Below are 23,807 nucleotides of genomic sequence, written 5' to 3' on the forward strand. Positions count from 1 at the left end.
CTATGGTTCACCAATTGTCGGCATCTATGGTTCACCAATTGTCGGTATTTATGGTGCACCAATTGTCGGTATTTATGGTTCACCAATTGTAGGCATCTATGGTTCACCTATTGTCGGCATCTATGGTTCACCAATTGTCGGTATTTATGGTTCACCAATTGTCGGCATCTATGGTTCACCAATTGTCGGTATTTATGGTTCACCAATTGTAGGCATCTATGGTTCACCTATTGTCGGCATCTATGGTTCACCAATTGTAGGCATCTATGGTTCACCAATTGTAGGCATCTATGGTGCACCAATTGTAGGCATCTATGGTTCACCAATTGTCGGCATCTATGGTTCACCAATTGTCGGGCATCTATGGTACACCAATTGTAGGCATCTATGGTTCACCAATTGTCGGTATTTATGGTTCACCAATTGTCGGCATCTATGGTTCACCTATTGTCGGCATCTATGGTTCACCTATTGTCGGTATTTATGGTTCACCAATTGTCGGCATCTATGGTTCACCAATTGTCGGTATTTATGGTTCACCAATTGTCGGCATCTATGGTTCACCAATTGTCGGCATCTATGGTTCACCTATTGTCGGCATCTATGGTTCACCAATTGTAGGCATCTATGGTTCACCTATTGTCGGTATTTATGGTTCACCAATTGTCGGCATCTATGGTTCACCAATTGTCGGTATTTATGGTTCACCAATTGTAGGCATCTATGGTTCACCTATTGTCGGCATCTATGGTTCACCAATTGTCGGCATCTATGGTTCACCAATTGTCGGCATCTATGGTTCACCAATTGTCGGTATTTATGGTACACCAATTGTCGGCATCTATGGTTCACCAATTGTCGGCATCTATGGTTCACCAATTGTCGGTATTTATGGTTCACCAATTGTCGGCATCTATGGTTCACCAATTGTCGGTATTTATGGTACACCAATTGTCGGCATCTATGGTTCACCAATTGTCGGTATTTATGGTTCACCAATTGTCGGCATCTATGGTTCACCAATTGTCGGTATTTATGGTTCACCAATTGTCGGCATCTATGGTTCACCAATTGTCGGCATCTATGGTTCACCAATTGTCGGCATCTATGGTTCACCAATTGTAGGCATCTATGGTTCACCAATTGTCGGCATCTATGGTTCACCAATTGTAGGCATCTATGGTTCACCTATTGTCGGCATCTATGGTTCACCAATTGTAGGCATCTATGGTTCACCAATTGTAGGCATCTATGGTTCACCAATTGTCGGCATCTATGGTTCACCTATTGTCGGCATCTATGGTTCACCAATTGTAGGCATCTATGGTTCACCAATTGTCGGCATCTATGGTTCACCAATTGTTGGGCATCTATGGTTCACCAATTGTAGGCATCTATGGTTCACCAATTGTAGGCATCTATGGTTCACCAATTGTAGGCATCTATGGTTCACCAATTGTCGGCATCTATGGTTCACTAATTGTCGGCATCTATGGTTCACCAATTGTCGGTATTTATGGTTCACCAATTGTCGGCATCTATGGTGCACCTATTGTCGGCATCTATGGTTCACCTATTGTCGGCATCTATGGTGCACCAATTGTACTATGGTTCACCTATTGTCGGCATCTATGGTTCACCAATTGTAGGCATCTATGGTTCACCAATTGTCGGCATCTATGGTTCACCTATTGTCGGCATCTATGGTTCACCAATTGTCGGCATCTATGGTTCACCTATTGTCGGCATCTATGGTTCACCTATTGTCGGCATCTATGGTTCACCTATTGTCGGCATCTATGGTTCACCAATTGTCGGCATCTATGGTTCACCAATTGTCGGCATCTATGGTTCACCTATTGTAGGCATCTATGGTTCACCAATTGTCGGCATCTATGGTTCACCTATTGTCGGCATCTATGGTTCACCTATTGTCGGCATCTATGGTTCACCTATTGTCGGCATCTATGGTTCACCTATTGTCGGCATCTATGGTTCACCTATTGTCGGCATCTATGGTTCACCAATTGTCGGCATCTATGGTTCACCTATTGTAGGCATCTATGGTTCACCAATTGTCGGCATCTATGGTTCACCTATTGTCGGCATCTATGGTTCACCTATTGTCGGCATCTATGGTTCACCAATTGTCGGCATCTATGGTTCACCTATTGTCGGCATCTATGGTTCACCTATTGTCGGCATCTATGGTTCACCAATTGTCGGCATCTATGGTTCACCAATTGTCGGCATCTATGGTTCACCAATTGTCGGTATTTATGGTTCACCAATTGTAGGCATCTATGGTTCACCTATTGTCGGCATCTATGGTTCACCAATTGTCGGCATCTATGGTTCACCAATTGTCGGTATTTATGGTTCACCAATTGTAGGCATCTATGGTTCACCTATTGTCGGCATCTATGGTTCACCAATTGTCGGCATCTATGGTTCACCAATTGTCGGTATTTATGGTTCACCAATTGTCGGTATTTATGGTTCACCAATTGTAGGCATCTATGGTTCACCAATTGTCGGTATTTATGGTTCACCAATTGTAGGCATCTATGGTTCACCAATTGTCGGTATTTATGGTTCACCAATTGTCGGTATTTATGGTTCACCTATTGTCGGCATCTATGGTTCACCAATTGTCGGTATTTATGGTTCACCAATTGTAGGCATCTATGGTTCACCAATTGTAGGCATCTATGGTTCACCAATTGTCGGCATCTATGGTTCACCAATTGTCGGCATCTATGGTTCACCAATTGTCGGTATTTATGGTTCACCAATTGTCGGCATCTATGGTTCACCAATTGTCGGTATTTATGGTTCACCAATTGTAGGCATCTATGGTTCACCTATTGTCGGCATCTATGGTTCACCAATTGTAGGCATCTATGGTTCACCTATTGTCGGCATCTATGGTTCACCAATTGTCGGCATCTATGGTTCACCAATTGTCGGCATCTATGGTTCACCAATTGTCGGTATTTATGGTTCACCAATTGTAGGCATCTATGGTTCACCTATTGTCGGCATCTATGGTTCACCAATTGTAGGCATCTATGGTTCACCAATTGTCGGCATCTATGGTACACCAATTGTTGGCATCTGTGGTGCACCATTTGTCAAATTCAGCAGTTGACAGGTTACCAGCTGGTTATAAGCAGTGCACTTTTGAATTTGCACTTGATGTTTTTATGCTTCTGTTAGAGGACATATTAAACTAACACCGCCTGTCCTTTCTTTTCATGTCCAGGCTGTAAATTTGTGATGCAAGGAGGGATTTTAAAATGAATTCGCACTTTTGTTTGTTATATAAAGATGAGGTGTCACATGTAAGACACAAGATCTCACCTCCTCTTACTGTAAGTTGAACGCCAGAGTTAGGTGTTCAGCCATTATTAAATGCTGCATTCATATTCAGTATAGTTGGTCATGACCGGGTTTTTACCTTGTGAATTACAGAGGGATTGTTAATTAAATTAGCACCTGTGTTCAGTTATAATAGCCCTTCCTGAATGTAGGCATATTTGTAATTGCATAATCCATTGAGCTGGATGACACATCAGGGACATTCATCACTTACTGTGACAGCTCTTGTTTTCAATATGTATAATCTATTTACAATGTTTACCTTTGCTAGACAGTCAAAAGTCACTGACCATCTGGAGAGGAATATAGATCATGTTCCCTGTCATGTTTAGACCATATCTCCGCCAAACGCCACAAATCTTGTTTGGCTTGGATTTCCCTTGATGGAATTGTTTGTCTCACTGGCACTTGATGGGCCATTCATCTCTCTGATGGACGATTATATCCATATTTTGTTTCTTTTGGAGGCTGCACTGTGCAAAATGGAATTTCTGTTCCTTTGACACTATTGATTTGCCTTTGTATATATTTTGATTTTTGAAATTGTTGGTATCGCCCTAGCAAGTCCAGTTTTGCATAATGTTTTTCTTACAGTAGTTAATAAAATAACTTGAAATTAAAGCTTCTATTGCAAATTGTAGGTTTGGTTTATGCTACTTTATTTTTAGCTCAATTTTGTAGACAGCTGAAAAATAATATAATTTACTCTTGAGTCCAGGGGCACAAACCATTTAATACCGTATCTTTTTTGATAGGTCATGATAAAGCATCTTAGGACAGGATCGAACCCATAACCTCTTGGATGATAAGCCGAGACCTATACCACTGGTCCACTCTCACCCTGGTGGCATTTGAACCCTGGCCAGCACTATACCGCTTAAACAGGGATGTGATTTGTCCGCGGATTCGCGGAATTCCGCGGGTCTAATTGCCCCAAGGACCCCCCCCCCCCAAAAAAAAAAAAAAAATAATAATTTTTTTTTTTAGATGATTAAGAGATACTAGTGTGCTTGTGTGCTTAAGAGTTAATATCCCAGTTTGCTTCAAATTTAAAGCCAGAAGAACCTTCAAAAGAGCTTCTAAAAAGCCAAGACCCCATGGCCGAAATGGTTTCAGCCCTCCAGCTGCCAGGTCAATCACATCCCTGTTAAACTAAAGGCAGACACCTATACCAGTTGACTACTCTCATGGTGGATGGGATCTAACCCACAACCCCTTTGATTAAAGGCAGACACCTTTACCACAAGACCACACTCACAAGTGTGGGGATCTAACCCACAACCCCTTTGATTAAAGGCAGACACCTTTACCACAAGACCACACTCACCAGTGTAGGGATCTAACCCACAACCTCTTTGATTAAAGGCAGACACCTTTACCACAAGACCACACTCACCAGTGTAGGGATCTAACCCACAACCTCTTTGATTAGAGGCAGACACCTTTACCACAAGACCACACTCACCAGTGTAGGGATCTAACCCACAACCCCTTTGATTAAAGGCAGACACCTTTACCACAAGACCACACTCACCAGTGTAGGGATCTAACCCACAACCTCTTTGATTAAAAGCAGACACCTTTACCACAAGACCACACTCACCAGTGTGGGGATCAAACCCACAACCTCTTGCACTTAATGCAATTTCATATACCAATACCACTGGAGGACTCTTGCCCTGATCAGGAGTGAACCCACAACCTCTTGGATGAGAGGCAGTCACTCTCATTTCAAAAGTTTGAGAAAATAATTTTAATAATTTGATTGCAAATTAATTTTATGGAATAGAGAAGGCAACGGAAGTATATAGTGCTTTGGTAACTTGCTCAAATTTAGATGAAATGACATCAGTTTAAGCTATGGATGCATAGTCAAAAGCTAGTGGATGCTCTCAAGGTCAACATTTTTTTAAATAAACTTCATAGGAAATGAGGTTGACCTATTTCGTAGTGTTTTGTGAACTTCATTACTAAAAGTTTATACCAGAAAGTACCAAACCACATTAAAATATAGAACACTTTGGTACATTCCGACCTTCAACCAGGATTCGGGATCAATATTTAATCAACAAGTTTCGAAGGTTATTGCTTCATTATGATGCTTTCTGTGATTGTGTTGGATTACATAGCTTTTGTTCGGCAGGCGTATTTCGGCAAATGATTATTGCTTCCTGTGTTTTCAGGGACTGTTTCATATTACAGAGCTATTGTTCGGCAGCATATTCCGGCAAATATACAAGTATCAGAAAAGTTCTTAATAGAATTTCCTGAAATTGACAGGACAAGTAATGGCCATGTTTTATTTATGTAAATGATGTGGGTAATGTTGTCCATTTTGTCTGAGGTTTACAATGGTAAATTTGTTGCCTAACTGGGAAATGGTAATGATGGAAAATGGTTGGGGAAATCCAAGAAATTTGTCAATGTCAAAATACACATGTATTTACATCTTCACTCCTCAAATACAAAAATGCAATTATGAAATATTATTATGATTATTTTTAATATCATGATGAAAGATAATCAAATAAAAACAACAATTTAATTGATTTAAAACAAATGTATTTTTTTGATGGGCAAGAGTTATCATCCTTTTATTATAGAAATTACCTTAATCGGTCTTGTCCAATCAATAACTGTAACAGCCTTTGTCCAATCATTACGAAATTTGGTCAGAATGTGTATGGGTAGAGTATCTTGGTCAGGTTCGTCGCCTCGCCCAGAGTTGTCGCCTCACTTCACTCCAGAGTTATGACCCTTTAATGGGCAAAGTGTAATTACAGTGTCTACTGTCTATTTTTGTTTGTTTTTGAACAACCATTTATCGCTAAACTTGGTTTCCTAAAAAGAGGAAAGGCGTATTTGGAAATAGTTGGCACTCTTGATCAGCTTGTCTTTTTAGGCGTAATAGAAACTGTATTCAGAAACGAAGAGACATATATTGATATATTATAGCTTTAGAAATGCAGGAAAGTAAATGTCATGAGATATACCGTATATGTCCTTTTTATAAGAACATGCATGTTTATAGGACATTTACGGTATCTTCAACCGATACCACATCATTGTTTTAAATTCAACTTCAAAATAAACTCTTGATAATGAAAGGTTAATTGGCTTTTATATAAATTAATAACATTCCTGAAATTTTTACAAACTTGACCAGTCCTCAATAAGACTTCCATTAATTTACAGGCCTTTTATCTTGGGTCCTCTGACCATGATGTTGACATTGCCCGGCAAGGTACAGATGGTCTTTGATGTCTCTTGCTTGTTTGTTGGAGATAACATATACTGACCTCTATTTATTTAATGATATTTCTGTTTCTGTTCCAACAAAACTATGATAAAGAACGTTTAACAATTATGTTTTCTATATAAAACAAATGGTAAGCATGACTTACCGAATTCTAAGCCAGTCCAGAGTACCATGCAGACCTCTTTCCAGTTACCGAACCTCTCAGTATAAGTGACTTAATACATGTAAAAGTATCCTTTGTGAAAGACACTTACTACAGTCTTGTAAAAGGGGGTGAGTGTGTGTGTGGGGGGGGGGAATGCCACTTTACCAGCCTGGAGTACAAGACCTCTGTCCAGATACTGGACCTGTCAATAAAGATGACCATATGCATGTAAAAGTAGCCTCACTGACTCTCACAGGCTGGGGATGGGGTGGAGGGGTGGGGCTTGTCACTATATCACTCCACATCAAAATCAGTTTTAACTACACCCCTGTTCAGATCAATGAAACTAATCTGTTGTCAATTCAGTGCAATAAAAGGCAAATGTGAAACTGCAGTAAATCATTTAGCCGGTTTTTATTGCTCTAAAAAAAAACAAAATGAACAATGAAGCTGGCAGCGGCTAATTATTATCATGACTAAAGCAGCTTTCAAGTAGATGTTGTGCTAATAGCATGGGGAACAGATTGTAATCAGTGGCCTTGAGTTGTGTTAGCCTTAATCTTAAGTTTTATGTACTGATAGTACACTTTTAGGCCAGTGGATATAATTATGACCTACTGAGTTGTGAAGAGAATATGTATAAAAATGGTAGGTGTGTGTGTGCATGCATGTGTCTGTTACCCTTTGTTCGGAGCGTAACTCCAAAATTCACATTTTGATGACATTAAGGAGGAGTGCAGTGCTCAAAAACCATAATTTTTCAGGAATCGTAACTCAGTCTTTGGCAATTTTGGAGTTATTGCTCCTAGCTATTTATTTCTTAAGCTTATTTTTTGTCTGAAGCATAATATTCAAAAAACTCATTGGGGTATTGTCTTTAAACTTCATTTACACTGATCTACCTGATTGAGTAGAAATGCAGTACTCAGGAACTATAACTTTGTTTTGGTTATTTTAGAGTTATTGCCCTTTACAATTAACTTTTGTTTGAAGCATTACTAAAAAAATCAAAAGTCCAAAACTTACAACTTCATATTATACAGATATATCCTACTGAGGAGGAGTGCAGTGCATAGAAACTATAACTCTGGATTTTTAGAGTTATTTTCCTTTAGAGTTATTGCCCTTTGTTCATTTTTGTATCAAAGTTTTGTCCAGAGCATACATGCCATATTTTTGAAAGGCTTCCCAGGAGATTTTGGTCTGAATTTCAGGTGATTTTGGTCTGAAATCCAGAGGATTTTGATATTACACCAGGGGATTTACAATTTTTGGTCTGAATTACATGGTCTTTGGTGGTACAAAAAAGTTACAGATTGTGTGTTTATTGAATTTCACAATCATAATATTGTGGACGCTTTCCACTGTCAACCTTGAACGAGATTTTGGAAAATATATATTTTTTTAATTCCAGGGGATACTGATCCCCCGCCAAAAGACAAGGGGGATGGGCTGGAATGAGATTGGTCTTTTGAGGCGGTGTTCTTTAAATAGAACCCATAACTCTGTCTTTTGTGTTAACATTATTGCTGCCCTTTGTTCACTTATATTATTATTAACATTATTTCAAACACAAGGTCCTATGATATTATTCAGATGATTACTTCTTCATTTTTCAAAGCTGATTTTCCAATGGTGTTATCAGGGCAGACAGCAGTATAATTGTTCTTAAATTGCCGCGCCTTTGTGTACTGTGGCCTTCAAAGCTGTTATTCAAAATTTATGTTATAAAAGGAATAAATTCAGCAAACAAAATAAACACGACAACTACATTGGTTTTGAATCAACAACAAATAAAAAAATGGCAACACAAAACACAGCTTCAACTACAACAACATCAACAACAACAACAATATTGGTTATTGAATCCTCAACAACAACAACAAATATAAAAACAGCAACACCAAATTACGGCTTAAATTACAGCACAAAATCATTGGTATTTGAATCAACAAAAACAACAATATTGGTTATTGAATACACAAAAACAACAACAACAGCAACAACAATTTTGGTTATTTAATACACAAAAACAACTACAACAACAACAACAATAAAACAACAACAACAATACTGGTTATTGAATACACAAAAACAACAACCACAACAGCAACAACAAAAACAACAACAACAATAACAACAACAATATTGGTTATTGAATACACAACAAGAACAGCATTGGTTATTGCCACATGCAGCTACAACAACATTGGTTATTAAATCAACAACAGCAGCAGCAGCAACAACAGCCACAACAACAAACAGCAACAGCAATATTGGTTATTGGTGTTATAAATAAGCTCACAGAGGTTTATGCCAAAGGTTTCTTTTGAATTATCGTCAAATTACTTATGCTTTACTTTCCCTGCTTACAAATTATTTAAGATTCATCTGTACTTAATGTTGATGGGGACATGGCAGTCTGTTACTGCTTCTTGTTAAGATTAATACCATTTGTTTGCCTGGAAACTTTGATACTATTACATTAAGAGTACAAAAAGCAGAAGTTTATTTACACTTGTGTGTTTAAAACCCTTTGGCTTAAGACAAAAAACTGTCTGTGATCTTTGTTAATAGCAGGTATTTATGGTGTATTTTTGTACTTATATTGTGTGCCGTTGTACTTACAATTGGAAAACAGGCTTTTATTTTTACATTCAAGCTCTCAGAAAAGAACTTCTATAATCTTTGAAAGTGCATTCTGGAATTATGTTGAAAATTCTACTTGGATGATTTTTTTAGGCCAATTCATTTTCTAGGTCCATTTTGCCTGGCAGAATTGTGAGGTTGTGTTGAAATTGTATCTAAACTGTCTGAGGTTTTGTTTAGAAAAAAAAAATTGCAAAAATCTGAAATGTTAAAAACAAAAAATGGTTTCTTTGAACACAGTGGTAAACAAGTTTTTTGTGGATATAATCTGATCAGTGCATGATTTTGTAACGTAAGTGTGATAATTAGCTTTAATGTGTCGGAAATTGCAAAAATCTGAAAAGTTTGACTTTGAACAGAATGTTAAACAAGTTTTTGTCCATATAATCTGATCAGTGCATGATTTTGTAACATGTAGCTTCGATTATTAGCTTCAATGTGTCGGAACATATGTGGTTTGCACTTTCGAATATTGAGTTTTACTGTTAGTCATGCGTTGCGTGCGTTGGTTACTCATAGTGGACAGATGGCAGCCGATATTTTCTCCTCCCTTATATGGTGATGCAAAATTGTATCTTTTTTTTTTTAATTTATTTATTTTATATGTTCAATTATAGAAAAATGTGTTGAATAATTATGTCAATCATTTCTGTAATTGTAGTTATGTATATTTTTCATCAATGTAATTTAACTTTATGTGATTCTTTATGAATCTGAATGCGCTGATTGATGGGAACTTTGTAAAAGCAGGAATCGAAATTTGCACAAGCCCGCAAGCCCTGCGCTTGGCCTTTCTCAAATTCTTGATTTGATATATAGTAGAGCTTGTTGAAAGTTTATGATGCCAAACACTAGTGTAGGAATTAGGGCTTATTCATTCTAAAGTCTAATTTTCATAAACTGTTAAAGTTAACAACGTTATTAGAGAAATCGTTGTTAACATATAATTTCGAAGACTGTTAAGATTAACAACATTATTTGAGACATCGTTGTTAACATATAATTTCGAAGACTGTTAACATTAACAAAATTGTTTGAGACATCGTTGTTAACATATAATTTCGAAGACTGTTAACATTAACACCATTATTTGAGACATCGTTGTTAACATATAATTTCGAAGACTGTTAACATTAACAACATTATTTGAGACATCGGTGTTAACATATAATTTCGATAGCGACATCGTTGTTAACTTACGATTCATATGTTTCACATTTTTCTTTTATGTTCTCTACTGAATCTCCTGAAAATTTGTAAATGAAGAACTTGATATTGTATTTCCCCAGGCATTTTTTTCTGCAATATTGAAATTTTGTTTATTGCAACACAGAGGCATCAATTTTCTTAGTTTGCATTGCCAAACAGTTAATACTGGCAGAGCTTGTAGTTGCCAGTGACTCATATTTTTTAAATGCAAATAATGGTTATGGGTTTTTAGCCCTCACGCATATGAAAAAAAACGGTCTTAGACGCAATTCACACCACATATTTTATCACACTAGCTTTAAGCATATATGATAAGAACTTGTCTAAGACGCAGTTCAAACCAAATATTTTCCCACGCTAGCTCTAAGCATATATGTTTAAACTTGTCTTAGACACTTTTCACACAAATTGTTTAAGCACACGTGCCTTAAACATATATGTTACAAACTTGTCAAAAACACAATTCACACAACATATTTTAGCATGCAATCCTGCATGCATCATACATGTTGAAACCTGTTTTAAACAGAATCCACACGATACGTTTTAGCAGATGTGCTTTAAAATTGTCTCTTAAAACCTTTAAGGCAAACATGTTTAAACGTGCCTTAGATGCAATTCACACCATTTGTTTTAGCGCGGGTGCCTTAAGGCATACATGTTTAACGTGCCTTAGATGCAATTTACACCATTTGTTTTAGCGCGGGTGCCTTAAGACATACATGTTTAAACGTGCCTTAGATGCAATTCACACCATTTGTTTTAGCATGGGTGCTTTTTAAGGCATACATGTTTAAACGTGCCTTAGATGCAATTTACACCATTTGTTTTAGCACGGGTGCTTTAAGGAATACATGTTTTAACGTGCCTTAGATGCAATTCACACCATTTGTTTTAGCATGGATGTTTTAGACATACATGTTACAACATATTTCTTTTGATACCAAATGACCAACAAACTGACATTACCAAATTTTCTTTTTTGGGGCTAAGAATTATAACCCTCCTTAAAGAATAATGCAAACCTCAACAATATCAAAACTCGTGAGACAAACTATATGTCTATAGTAGGATGCAAAGCATTACACATTGGGCTGATTGTTCAGAACTTTATTATACCCCCCAAAACAAAGTTTGGGGGGGGTATACTGGAATCGGGTTGTCCGTCTGTCCGTCTGTCTGTCTGTCTGTCCGTCTGTCCGTCCGTTTTTTTTATACCCCCCAAAACAAAGTTTGGGGGGGGGGGTATACTGGAATCGGGTTGTCCGTCTGTCCGTCTGTCTGTCTGTCTGTCCGTCTGTCCGTCCGTTTTTTTGTCCGGGATTCATCTTTGTCGTTATTGAACAAATCTTTTTCAAACTTTCAAATATTAATGACCATGATGTAAACCTGTGCCTCCGTGGATTTGGTCAGAGTCGCATGATCCTGAGTGGAGTTGTGGCCCCTTAATGAGTTAAATTGGGCAAAATTAGCTTTGTCCAGGATTCTTCTTTGAAGCTATTGAGCAAATCTTTTTCAAACTTTCAAATATTAATGGCCATGATGTAAACCTTTGCCTCCATGAATTTGGTGGGAGTCACATGATCCTGAGTGGAGTTGTGGCCCCTTAATGAGTTAAATTGGGTAAAATTAGTTTTGTTCGTCCTACTCCTTCGTCATTTTTGAATGAATCTTTTTCAAACTTTTAGCCATGGTGAGAACATTTGCCCCTGTGATTGTGGTTGGAATCACATGATCATGTCTCCAATTATGGCCCCTGAATAAGTTAAAATAGGCAAAAATTATACAGCTTTGTCTAGCCTAATCCTTGGTCATTTTTTCTCATTTTTTCTATAAATCTTTTTCAAACTTTCAGATGTCAAAGACCATGATATGAACTGTTGAATATGTGATTTGGTGCACCGGTATTAATCAGAATGTTTGCATGGCCTTAAAAAGACCTTTAATTGATTTTGTCCTTAAAAAGACCATCAAAAGTCCTGAAGTTAGGTGCATACAGGCCTTAAATTTGTTACAATATTCGCTTTGGTGGCCTACTCCTTTGTCATTTTTCAATATATTTTTCTCAAACTTTCAGCTATCCATCACCATGATGTGAACCTTTGTATATGTGATTTTGTGCACCTGTATTATTGCCTTGTGCTTTCTAATGATACCATAACTAAGGCCAGGGCAAACAACCTAGACAGGGAAGGGTTGGGGGGTATTCGTTAGCCTTTGGCTTACAGTTCTAGTTTTGTCCGGGATTCATCTTTGTCGTTATTGAACAAACCTTTTTCAAACTTTCAAATATTAATGACCATGATGTAAACCTGTGCCTCCGTGGATTTGGTCAGAGTCGCATGATCCTGAGTGGAGTTGTGGCCCCTTAATGAGTTAAATTGGGCAAAATTAGCTTTGTCCAGGATTCTTCTTTGAAGCTATTGAGCAAATCTTTTTCAAACTTTCAAATATTAATGGCCATGATGTAAACCTTTGCCTCCATGAATTTGGTGGGAGTCACATGATCCTGAGTGGAGTTGTGGCCCCTTAATGAGTTAAATTGGGTAAAATTAGTTTTGTTCGTCCTACTCCTTCGTCATTTTTGAATGAATCTTTTTCAAACTTTTAGCCATGGTGAGAACATTTGCCCCTGTGATTGTGGTTGGAATCACATGATCATGTCTCCAATTATGGCCCCTGAATAAGTTAAAATAGGCAAAAATTATACAGCTTTGTCTAGCCTAATCCTTGGTCATTTTTTCTCATTTTTTCTATAAATCTTTTTCAAACTTTCAGATGTCAATGACCATGATATGAACTGTTGAATATGTGATTTGGTGCACCTGTATTAATCAGAATGTTTGCATGGCCTTAAAAAGACCTTTAATTGATTTTGTCCTTAAAAAGACCATCAAAAGTCCTGAAGTTAGGTGCATACAGGCCTTAAATTTGTTACAATATTCGCTTTGGTGGCCTACTCCTTTGTCATTTTTCAATATATTTTTCTCAAACTTTCAGCTATCCATCACCATGATGTGAACCTTTGTATATGTGATTTTGTGCACCTGTATTATTGCCTTGTGCTTTCTAATGATACCATAACTAAGGCCAGGGCAAACAACCTAGACAGGGAAGGGTTGGGGGGTATTCGTTAGACTTTGGCTTACAGTTCTAGTTTTGTCCGGGATTCATCTTTGTCGTTATTGAACAAATCTTTTTCAAACTTTCAAATATTAATGACCATGATGTAAACCTGTGCTTCCGTGGATTTGGTCAGAGTCGCATGATCCTGAGTGGAGTTGTGGCCCCTTAATGAGTTAAATTGGGCAAAATTAGCTTTGTCCAGGATTCTTCTTTGAAGCTATTGAGCAAATCTTTTTCAAACTTTCAAATATTAATGGCCATGATGTAAACCTTTGCCTCCATGAATTTGGTGGGAGTCACATGATCCTGAGTGGAGTTGTGGCCCCTTAATGAGTTAAATTGGGTAAAATTAGTTTTGTTCGTCCTACTCCTTCGTCATTTTTGAATGAATCTTTTTCAAACTTTTAGCCATGGTGAGAACATTTGCCCCTGTGATTGTGGTTGGAATCACATGATCATGTCTCCAATTATGGCCCCTGAATAAGTTAAAATAGGCAAAAATTATACAGCTTTGTCTAGCCTAATCCTTGGTCATTTTTTCTCATTTTTTCTATAAATCTTTTTCAAACTTTCAGATGTCAAAGACCATGATATGAACTGTTGAATATGTGATTTGGTGCACCGGTATTAATCAGAATGTTTGCATGGCCTTAAAAAGACCTTTAATTGATTTTGTCCTTAAAAAGACCATCAAAAGTCCTGAAGTTAGGTGCATACAGGCCTTAAATTTGTTACAATATTCGCTTTGGTGGCCTACTCCTTTGTCATTTTTCAATATATTTTTCTCAAACTTTCAGCTATCCATCACCATGATGTGAACCTTTGTATATGTGATTTTGTGCACCTGTATTATTGCCTTGTGCTTTCTAATGATACCATAACTAAGGCCAGGGCAAACAACCTAGACAGGGAAGGGTTGGGGGGTATTCGTTAGCCTTTGGCTTACAGTTCTAGTTTTGTCCGGGATTCATCTTTGTCGTTATTGAACAAATCTTTTTCAAACTTTCAAATATTAATGACCATGATGTAAACCTGTGCCTCCGTGGATTTGGTCAGAGTCGCATGATCCTGAGTGGAGTTGTGGCCCCTTAATGAGTTAAATTGGGCAAAATTAGCTTTGTCCAGGATTCTTCTTTGAAGCTATTGAGCAAATCTTTTTCAAACTTTCAAATATTAATGGCCATGATGTAAACCTTTGCCTCCATGAATTTGGTGGGAGTCACATGATCCTGAGTGGAGTTGTGGCCCCTTAATGAGTTAAATTGGGTAAAATTAGTTTTGTTCGTCCTACTCCTTCGTCATTTTTGAATGAATCTTTTTCAAACTTTTAGCCATGGTGAGAACATTTGCCCCTGTGATTGTGGTTGGAATCACATGATCATGTCTCCAATTATGGCCCCTGAATAAGTTAAAATAGGCAAAAATTATACAGCTTTGTCTAGCCTAATCCTTGGTCATTTTTTCTCATTTTTTCTATAAATCTTTTTCAAACTTTCAGATGTCAATGACCATGATATGAACTGTTGAATATGTGATTTGGTGCACCTGTATTAATCAGAATGTTTGCATGGCCTTAAAAAGACCTTTAATTGATTTTGTCCTTAAAAAGACCATCAAAAGTCCTGAAGTTAGGTGCATACAGGCCTTAAATTTGTTACAATATTCGCTTTGGTGGCCTACTCCTTTGTCATTTTTCAATATATTTTTCTCAAACTTTCAGCTATCCATCACCATGATGTGAACCTTTGTATATGTGATTTTGTGCACCTGTATTATTGCCTTGTGCTTTCTAATGATACCATAACTAAGGCCAGGGCAAACAACCTAGACAGGGAAGGGTTGGGGGGTATTCGTTAGCCTTTGGCTTACAGTTCTAGTTTTGTCCGGGATTCATCTTTGTCGTTATTGAACAAATCTTTTTCAAACTTTCAAATATTAATGACCATGATGTAAACCTGTGCCTCCGTGGATTTGGTCAGAGTCGCATGATCCTGAGTGGAGTTGTGGCCCCTTAATGAGTTAAATTGGGCAAAATTAGCTTTGTCCAGGATTCTTCTTTGAAGCTATTGAGCAAATCTTTTTCAAACTTTCAAATATTAATGGCCATGATGTAAACCTTTGCCTCCATGAATTTGGTGGGAGTCACATGATCCTGAGTGGAGTTGTGGCCCCTTAATGAGTTAAATTGGGTAAAATTAGTTTTGTTCGTCCTACTCCTTCGTCATTTTTGAATGAATCTTTTTCAAACTTTTAGCCATGGTGAGAACATTTGCCCCTGTGATTGTGGTTGGAATCACATGATCATGTCTCCAATTATGGCCCCTGAATAAGTTAAAATAGGCAAAAATTATACAGCTTTGTCTAGCCTAATCCTTGGTCATTTTTTCTCATTTTTTCTATAAATCTTTTTCAAACTTTCAGATGTCAATGACCATGATATGAACTGTTGAATATGTGATTTGGTGCACCTGTATTAATCAGAATGTTTGCATGGCCTTAAAAAGACCTTTAATTGATTTTGTCCTTAAAAAGACCATCAAAAGTCCTGAAGTTAGGTGCATACAGGCCTTAAATTTGTTACAATATTCGCTTTGGTGGCCTACTCCTTTGTGCCAGGGCAAACAACCTAGACAGGGAAGGGTTGGGGGGTATTCGTTTGCCTTTGGCTTACAGTTCTAGTTATAGTTAACAACGTTGTTAAACGTCATTGATTCTAACTTTGAAATCCTTACTTCTCTGGAAGTTTAGTGGATACAGCTCTGATCTGAAGTTTTTCAAACAAGATTTGAACCATCTCAGCTATACCTGTTCCATTTAAATATATGAGCACATTGTCAAGTAAATGCTGTTTAAAAGTTATATAACAATGATGTCGTAAATAACATTGTTAACTTACATTAAGTTCTGAAAAATCAGCCCATTTTATGCAATATGGTTAACAACAATGTCATAAATCACATAGTTAACTTTCACAAAGTTTTGAAAAATCGGTCAATTTTATGCAATATGGGTTAAGTCAGATATAGGTATAGAATATGTATGAGACTGAATAATTCGGTTGCAGGAAACCAGTAAAGATTACTGCTGTGATAATATACACCAGACGCCAGACAATGATGATTTAAACGTTATTGTTATGCACTTGTAGCAGCATTTGTTCAAGGTTAAGAGGATTAAAAAGAACAAAACCCGTAGCTTCTTCAATAATGGTTACCAAATTCGGGTACAGGATGTGGGGCACCCGGTGGGGGCCCCTCCCGGTCCTAAAATCGTCCAAGTTTTAGTTCAATATAGGTGAGAAAAAAACATATGCCCAACATGTACCATTTCGGACAATGAATTGCAAACAAGATGTAAAAAAAATCTTGGGGGATTACCCAAAACCACTCTGATAACTCTTTAAACCAAATAACTTTCAGTTTGGAGGGAGGGGGCAAATCAAAAGGTTACGCCCTCTAACATCAAGTCCTAGATCTGCCCCTGGTTACAAACTGAGGTCATTGAGTGACCATAAGTTTGTCTTCATGAATTATTCTTGCCAAGGTCTGATCTCACAAAACATATGGAAGAACAAAACAGTGCAATAGTAACAGTATGAGGTTCACACAGAGATTTTATCTTGTTCCAAATATTCCACTGGGAAGTGTTTTTATTGTATTTTTTCTTGATATTTTTGAAACATTAAAAAGATAATAATGTTTTAAGAAACCCATAAGATAGGGGTGAGTGGTCTGGCCGCAATATCACAAAGAAAAAAAGAGCTTTTATTCAGTTCCATATTGCAGTGTCTGAACTCACTTGTCTAGCGCATTTAAAGAGTAGAACTGGGAAATGGTGCACTCAGTACTGGTTAAACCCAGGTAAATTGTATCCTTTGCATCGGAGCTATACTCTGAGCATGTTTAAGTACCAAGAATTCTCTGTGCAATGAGCTAATGCATTGCACCCGGATATCTTGCATCTCACTATTATTCTTCAAGTCTTCTAATATCTGAATTTGAATGGGAGTTGGAGTCACTTTGTTATGATGTCTCTTGTGGCATTTAAATACAACTAAAATTGTGATGGTGTCACAGTAGGGTCAAGCCATAATGCAGCCAATAGACGCCAGCAGACTGTGAAAAAAACGAAACAAATATAGGTCTAGAGCACATAACAGCATAAACAGATTCAAAATCTTACATATTTCTAAGTAGTCTTTTTTAAAGTACATTATTGCATTACTAGTAAAAATTGAAAAAAAAAATATTGTAAAAGCAAAAATTGCACAATTTGTTATTGTTTATCAAACCATGCTCAATATGTGAAAAAATATGTTCAGCTTGTGACCAGTAGTTTATGTGTCTACCTCTCACCCAAGCACAACTGGTGCTCTTGGCCTTCAGAAATTGAAGCATTTTCTTCTATAAAATATATATGTTAAATAACCTGCTATTTTCTCTTTTCAGGTCCACCCCAGTTCCCTCAATGAGTATATGGACAAAGGGAGGAAAATTAACAGTCCCGGCATGAAGAAACGTCTCTTACAACAGGGCGCGAGAACGTTCGGAGTCCCCCTTTCTGAGCTTGTGGACAGGGCTCCGCTGGGCTATCGGGTCCCATTTATTGTGAAGAAAATCTGCTCATTTATTGAACATCATGGTTAGTATAATTATGTCATTTTTTATGTTATGTAATAAGCACTAATAAGTGTATCCGTTAAACTTCCACGGCAGGTTTGAGTTAAAAGTTAACAATTGTGATGTTTACAACGTTGTTAACTTTTACAATGCTCTGAACAATCGGCCCCGCGTGTAGCATGAACAATCGGCCTTGCGTGTAGCATGAACAATCGGCCCCGCGTCTAGCATGAACAATCGGCCCCGCGTGTAGCATGAATAATGGTTTTAGTACAGAAATACAGCTCAAGTCCCCAGTTTAAGTGACACACTTATTCAAAAGCAATACAAACACATGTATAACAAACATAAATTTTGACTGATAAACCTTTAACTACTTCCTAAATAATGTATTTAGATTATAACCATGTTTTTAATAGCAGAATGCACAAAAATATTAAATGATTGGTGAATGCTAAAAGATTAACTGTGGTCTACTTATAATAGTCTCATGAGGTAAAAATACTGTGTTTTATGCCCATTTTTTTCAAATTAAACTCGGTTTCCTTCATAAGAATCATTGTTTTCGACATTTATTCATCCTTTTTGGAATATTAAAACAATATTTGTATTTAGTGTTAAAATCTTATTTGGGAGTAAGAATGCATCTTTAATTACTGGTATGTATGTGCAGCATCAATAATGCTATAAAGTGTTAAGCAAAATGACCATGGAAATTTCCTGTAAGACAATTACCCTTGATTGCTGGTGACAAGTGGGACTTGAGTGTATAATAAACATTAAAAAAAAACACCACGCTGCAGTTCCGATGAAACTCACTATCGGTCACAGCGAGATATCCATTATCATGTAATGCCTGCATGGTTCCCAATTTATTCTTTCAATGGGACATCAAAATAAAATGTTGCTAAGAAATCAAAAACTGTTGAAGAGCTCAAATGATATCTCGTGTCATACTGTCGTACTTGTGTACTACTGTCGTACTTGTGTACTACTGTCGTACTTGTGTACTACTGTCGTACTTGTGTACTACTGTCGTACTTGTGTACTACTGTCGTACTTGTGTACTACTGTCGTACTTGTGTACTACTGTCGTACTTGTGTACTACTGTCTCTGTACTTAAACCAATTGGTTGTCTGGTTAGCGCAGTGGCTATAGTACATCTGATTCCTGTCCTGAGTGCATGTGAGTGGGAAAACTCAAGGCATTTTGATTTCTATAATTTGTGTGAACCTCTGGTTTTAATAACCAGTGTGTGTATACCATGTGATAAATTGCGTCATAAATGCTACATTTTGCTACGAATGAAGACTTTTAACAAAGATTACTTCACTATTTTTTCACCATTTTAAATGAAACAACGTGCAGTCTACGCCGCTTACGGAGCCCCGCCTTCAGTCTTTTACCAGAGTTTGATTGAGAGTTTAGTTTCTTAAAACACTTCGACAAACCTTTTCAAAATACGGCCATCTGACGGAGCACTGTCAAAACATTATTTTGGAAACAGGTTTGTCGAAGTGTTTGATGAAACTAATCGCCTTATCAAACTTCGGTAATAAAACAAAGGCGGGGCTCTTTAAGCGGCATAGACTGCCCTTTATTTTTTTTAAAATAATGTAGTAAAAGAAAAGTTATCTTTGATTTAAGTCTTCATTTTAAGCGAAATGTTGCCTTCCGACGTATCATGTATGACGTAATTTATCACGTGGTATACACACACTGATAACTGTGTCGGTTAGGTTTTTAGCTTGCAGTGCTCTTAAATAAAATCACTTGACTGATATTTTCCCTTTATCCAACATAGGACTCGAGTACGAGGGAATATTCCGCGTTAACGGCAGTCAACGTGTGGTGGAGAAGCTACGAGCAAGTTTTGACCTTCAGGGTGACGCAAATCTCGAGGAGGATAACGATATGATGGCTGTTGCTGGGCTGCTGAAACTCTTCCTGCGAGAACTGCCGGAGACTGCTGTTCCTGAGAAAATGACTCGGAGATTTGTAATGGTTCATGAAGGTATTATATTACAATACAAGGCTTAATGTTATTTTTACAAGAGAAAATTTATGTGATAAAAAGGCTAAAATTATAAAAAAAGAAAAGAAAAAAGTTTCATGCTAATTGTACATAAATATTTTTGTTGACTTAAGATTGGATTAGTTATTGTCCAAAAATTAGGATTGAAAAACATTTCTGCTTCATTTTAGTCAAAAACGAAATATGGTAAAAAATCAATTAGGAGGATGCGACAGACAAATATTACTTATTATACTCCCATCACTGGGCGGTGGGGTTATATTGGAATGACCTTGTCTGGTCTGTCCAAAATGGTACATTGGGACAAGTCCACTTTTTCTCCGTAACTCCATAATCAACAGTTATAAGTGATTAATTAACTGATAAGCCCTTGCTGAATCTCAGTCAGTCTCTTGAACATATGCGTAGGACTGTATGATTTTAAGGTGTTGAGAAAAAGGGCTGTGCAAAAGATTGTGTATGGTATTTTTAGAGTTATTGCCCTTTGATTATTTTTTAAACTTATTTCTTAGTTAGTTATTGCCCTTTGATTATTTTTTAAACTTATTTCTTTACTTCTCTCGCTAACTCCAGATGTATTTGTTTTCTACTTGTCAAATGTGGTAGCAGAGTTATAAGCATCCCAGATTCTCTTTTCATCTTTTGAATATCAACCTTATTTTTCCACAGAACACCAGCGGGATGCCAGGGAATGTGTCAACCACTTGAAGATGTTACTCAAGGTTTTACCAGAAGAGCATTACGACCTGCTGAAACACATGATCCGCTTCCTTGCGATCGTAGCGTGTAATGAGGCAGTCAACAGAATGAGTCCCATGGCCCTGGCAATTGTATTCGGACCAAACCTGTTCAGGTATGTGGATGGTGTGATTTGGGAGGATGAAAGCGATTAAGGTTCTTGTAACCTTCTTTTTATGTAATATAACATTGAACTTTTTAGCTTTCACCGCTTAATTTGAAATAATAATGCAGAGCTACAGAATACTTTTTCACTTAAAGTGTGTTGTATGCCCTTATGTAATTTTGTAAAGTGTAGTGTACACCTTGGTTTCATTCAATAACGTGTAATGGCGATTGCTAAAGTCTAGTGGCACATTTAAGTGCAAACATGCACAATAGGCTTGATCCTAAATGCTGAACTTAATCGATTAAAAACACCAGACAACGGTGTATATCTTTTGCATAATAAAACACAACGCTTGTCAAGTTAAATCACTATGTAGAAGTGATTCCACGCCGGATAGGGGCCATCTTTGATCTGGTCAAAACAGTTGTTCCTAAAATGGTCGTAAATTTACAGCAGTAATTGTACGCCCTTAAAACAGTTTGTATTTGTACTGATACGTAATTGATGCACATTTTAAAGCGTATTTACGCCAGTTATTACCCTTATCTGTAGCTCTGTAATAACTTTGAATAATGGAATTTGAGAATAAAATTCTGTGAGAAATATGAATTCCTTCTTTATCTAATGAAATAGTATATTTGTTGGATATACAACTTCCATGATCACAATTGCTGCAAGCTTTCTGAGGCCCTAGGCTGGTGCTCAATATTGGTCTTAATTCGATTTAAGAATGATGTAGCTAATCGGATTACTTGTTATTAATATCTGACCAATAGACTGAAGTCAATGTTGAATGACCATAAGATTTACTGAAGTTAATATTGAATACCAACACTGATCATAAGTCAACTTGTTAGTAAACTTGTTGATTAATTAATAAAAAGTTATCAAATCAGCTATGAGGGCCTCAAATATTTGAATCAGTGATGGGTGAAATACAGCTAATCCATGAAACTGACCTCAGTTCATTTAAAAGAGCTTTGTCTTTAAAACAGAACTAGAAATGCATCAAGCTATTAACATTCCTTGATCATCTTGCAGTCAGTGTTTGTTTCTTCTGACAAACATCTTATGCACATTTATTGCATTTAGCTGTTGTTATGTAAACCCTCATTCTATAAATAACTTAACAGGCATAGCAATTAGACTGGGATCAACAAGCCAGAATCCTTAGATTTCTGTTTTGCTTGAGAAATTGTTACAAGGCCAGCTATATATATTTATATGCATAGCAGAGATTTTACCAGTCTTCAAGCAGTCAATGAAATGGGACTTTTGGATGAAAAAGCATCAAATATTCATACACTAGTGCTATAAAGCATCAATTATTTTAACAAGCTGCTATTCAATTATAAAATCCAGAATTTGAGCAAGCCCGGAAAACATTTTACCAGTGTATGGGCTTCATACATGCCATATTTTCTGGAGGCCATTCAGGGGGATTTGTTCAAAAGTCTGAAAATTCAGGGGGATTTTGGTAGTATTCAGGGGGATTTTTTTTAGCAGATCTAATTTGGCAAAATTTCGAAGTATTTTAAGACGCAAGTACGAAAAAAACAAATAGTCATAATTTTGAAAGGCTCCCGAGGGAATTATGTCCAGAATTTAAGGGGATTTGGGTCACATACCAGGGGATTTTCATCATCGCCATGAAGCACTACGGGCATGACACACGTGCCAATTCACCTTGTTTACCCCTTTTTCCAGCACTTCATCTATATTTTTATGAGACACGGCCATATTGCATAATAAAAGCACTCACTTGCAAAATAGAACACTTAACAGGAAAATAGTTTTCAGAGACAATTAAATGGGCTTACCTTCCTCTAAAATTGGATACAAAATCTGCTGCATATGATCATTAATGATAACTTTCAGACTAATAGAGAGAATGGAATGAATTATCAATATTTTTCATTTCAATTCCCAAATAGTCAGATTTGTTTGCTTCTGAAAAAAAACAAATGCATAATTTATTGTTTAAGTTCATAAACACATCTTCTTCTGGCATTCATCAAAAAATAAAAACATCACCACCATAATAAATAAATAAAAGTCATTTCATCCCAATTGTCTACTTTCAGTTTCTCTTCTTGAAGTTCTGTTATTTTTCGATATTTGCGATGAAGGTCAATGTCATGTATGTAAATATATTAGTGAGGTATAACAAAGAACAGCATTGTCTATTAGTTATTTTAATCCTTTTCTTTACTGAATAATTTACTGTCACCTTTAAATTATTAATCCTTTTGATGACAATGGCACATGTTTTGAAAAACGCTTTAATTTGTTACATCCTCTCTGATTCGATAAAATTTATAGTTTTAACCAATGAAAATCGACCTTTTATCTGACCAGTCTAATTTGACACTTCTTACGCAAATTCTGTCAATTTCAATCAAAACCATGCATGAAATGTGCCCTGCTGATTTATTAAGTGTCACCCAATAGGTGTTGTTAAAACACACCATCAGTTGATAATCCAATTAAGCTTCAGGACAGGAAGGGCATTATAACTGTAAACAGGCATATATAA

The 23,807-nt window shown here is 36.9% G+C and overlaps 1 protein-coding gene across 7 annotated transcripts in view; it reads left to right on the forward strand.

Annotated features, from left to right (window-relative positions):
• Nucleotides 1-23,807, forward strand: part of LOC128206089 (protein FAM13B-like) — an 84,051-nt gene that overhangs the window by 19,841 nt on the left and 40,403 nt on the right. For 5 of the 7 annotated variants that reach the window (XM_052908258.1, XM_052908291.1, XM_052908310.1 and 2 more), the window contains exons 3-5: nucleotides 18,218-18,410; nucleotides 20,194-20,403; nucleotides 21,094-21,277. In XM_052908258.1, the coding sequence (XP_052764218.1) occupies nucleotides 18,218-18,410; nucleotides 20,194-20,403; nucleotides 21,094-21,277 (587 nt within the window). Of the gene's footprint in view, nucleotides 1-7,415; nucleotides 7,434-9,313; nucleotides 9,366-18,217; nucleotides 18,411-20,193; nucleotides 20,404-21,093; nucleotides 21,278-23,807 lie in introns of those variants that run through there. The other 2 variants (XM_052908283.1, XM_052908300.1) reach the window with 2 other exon arrangements.

This window comes from Mya arenaria, chromosome 2, assembly GCF_026914265.1.
Source record: "Mya arenaria isolate MELC-2E11 chromosome 2, ASM2691426v1".
In the NCBI taxonomy this organism is placed as follows: Eukaryota; Metazoa; Mollusca; class Bivalvia; order Myida; family Myidae; genus Mya; species Mya arenaria.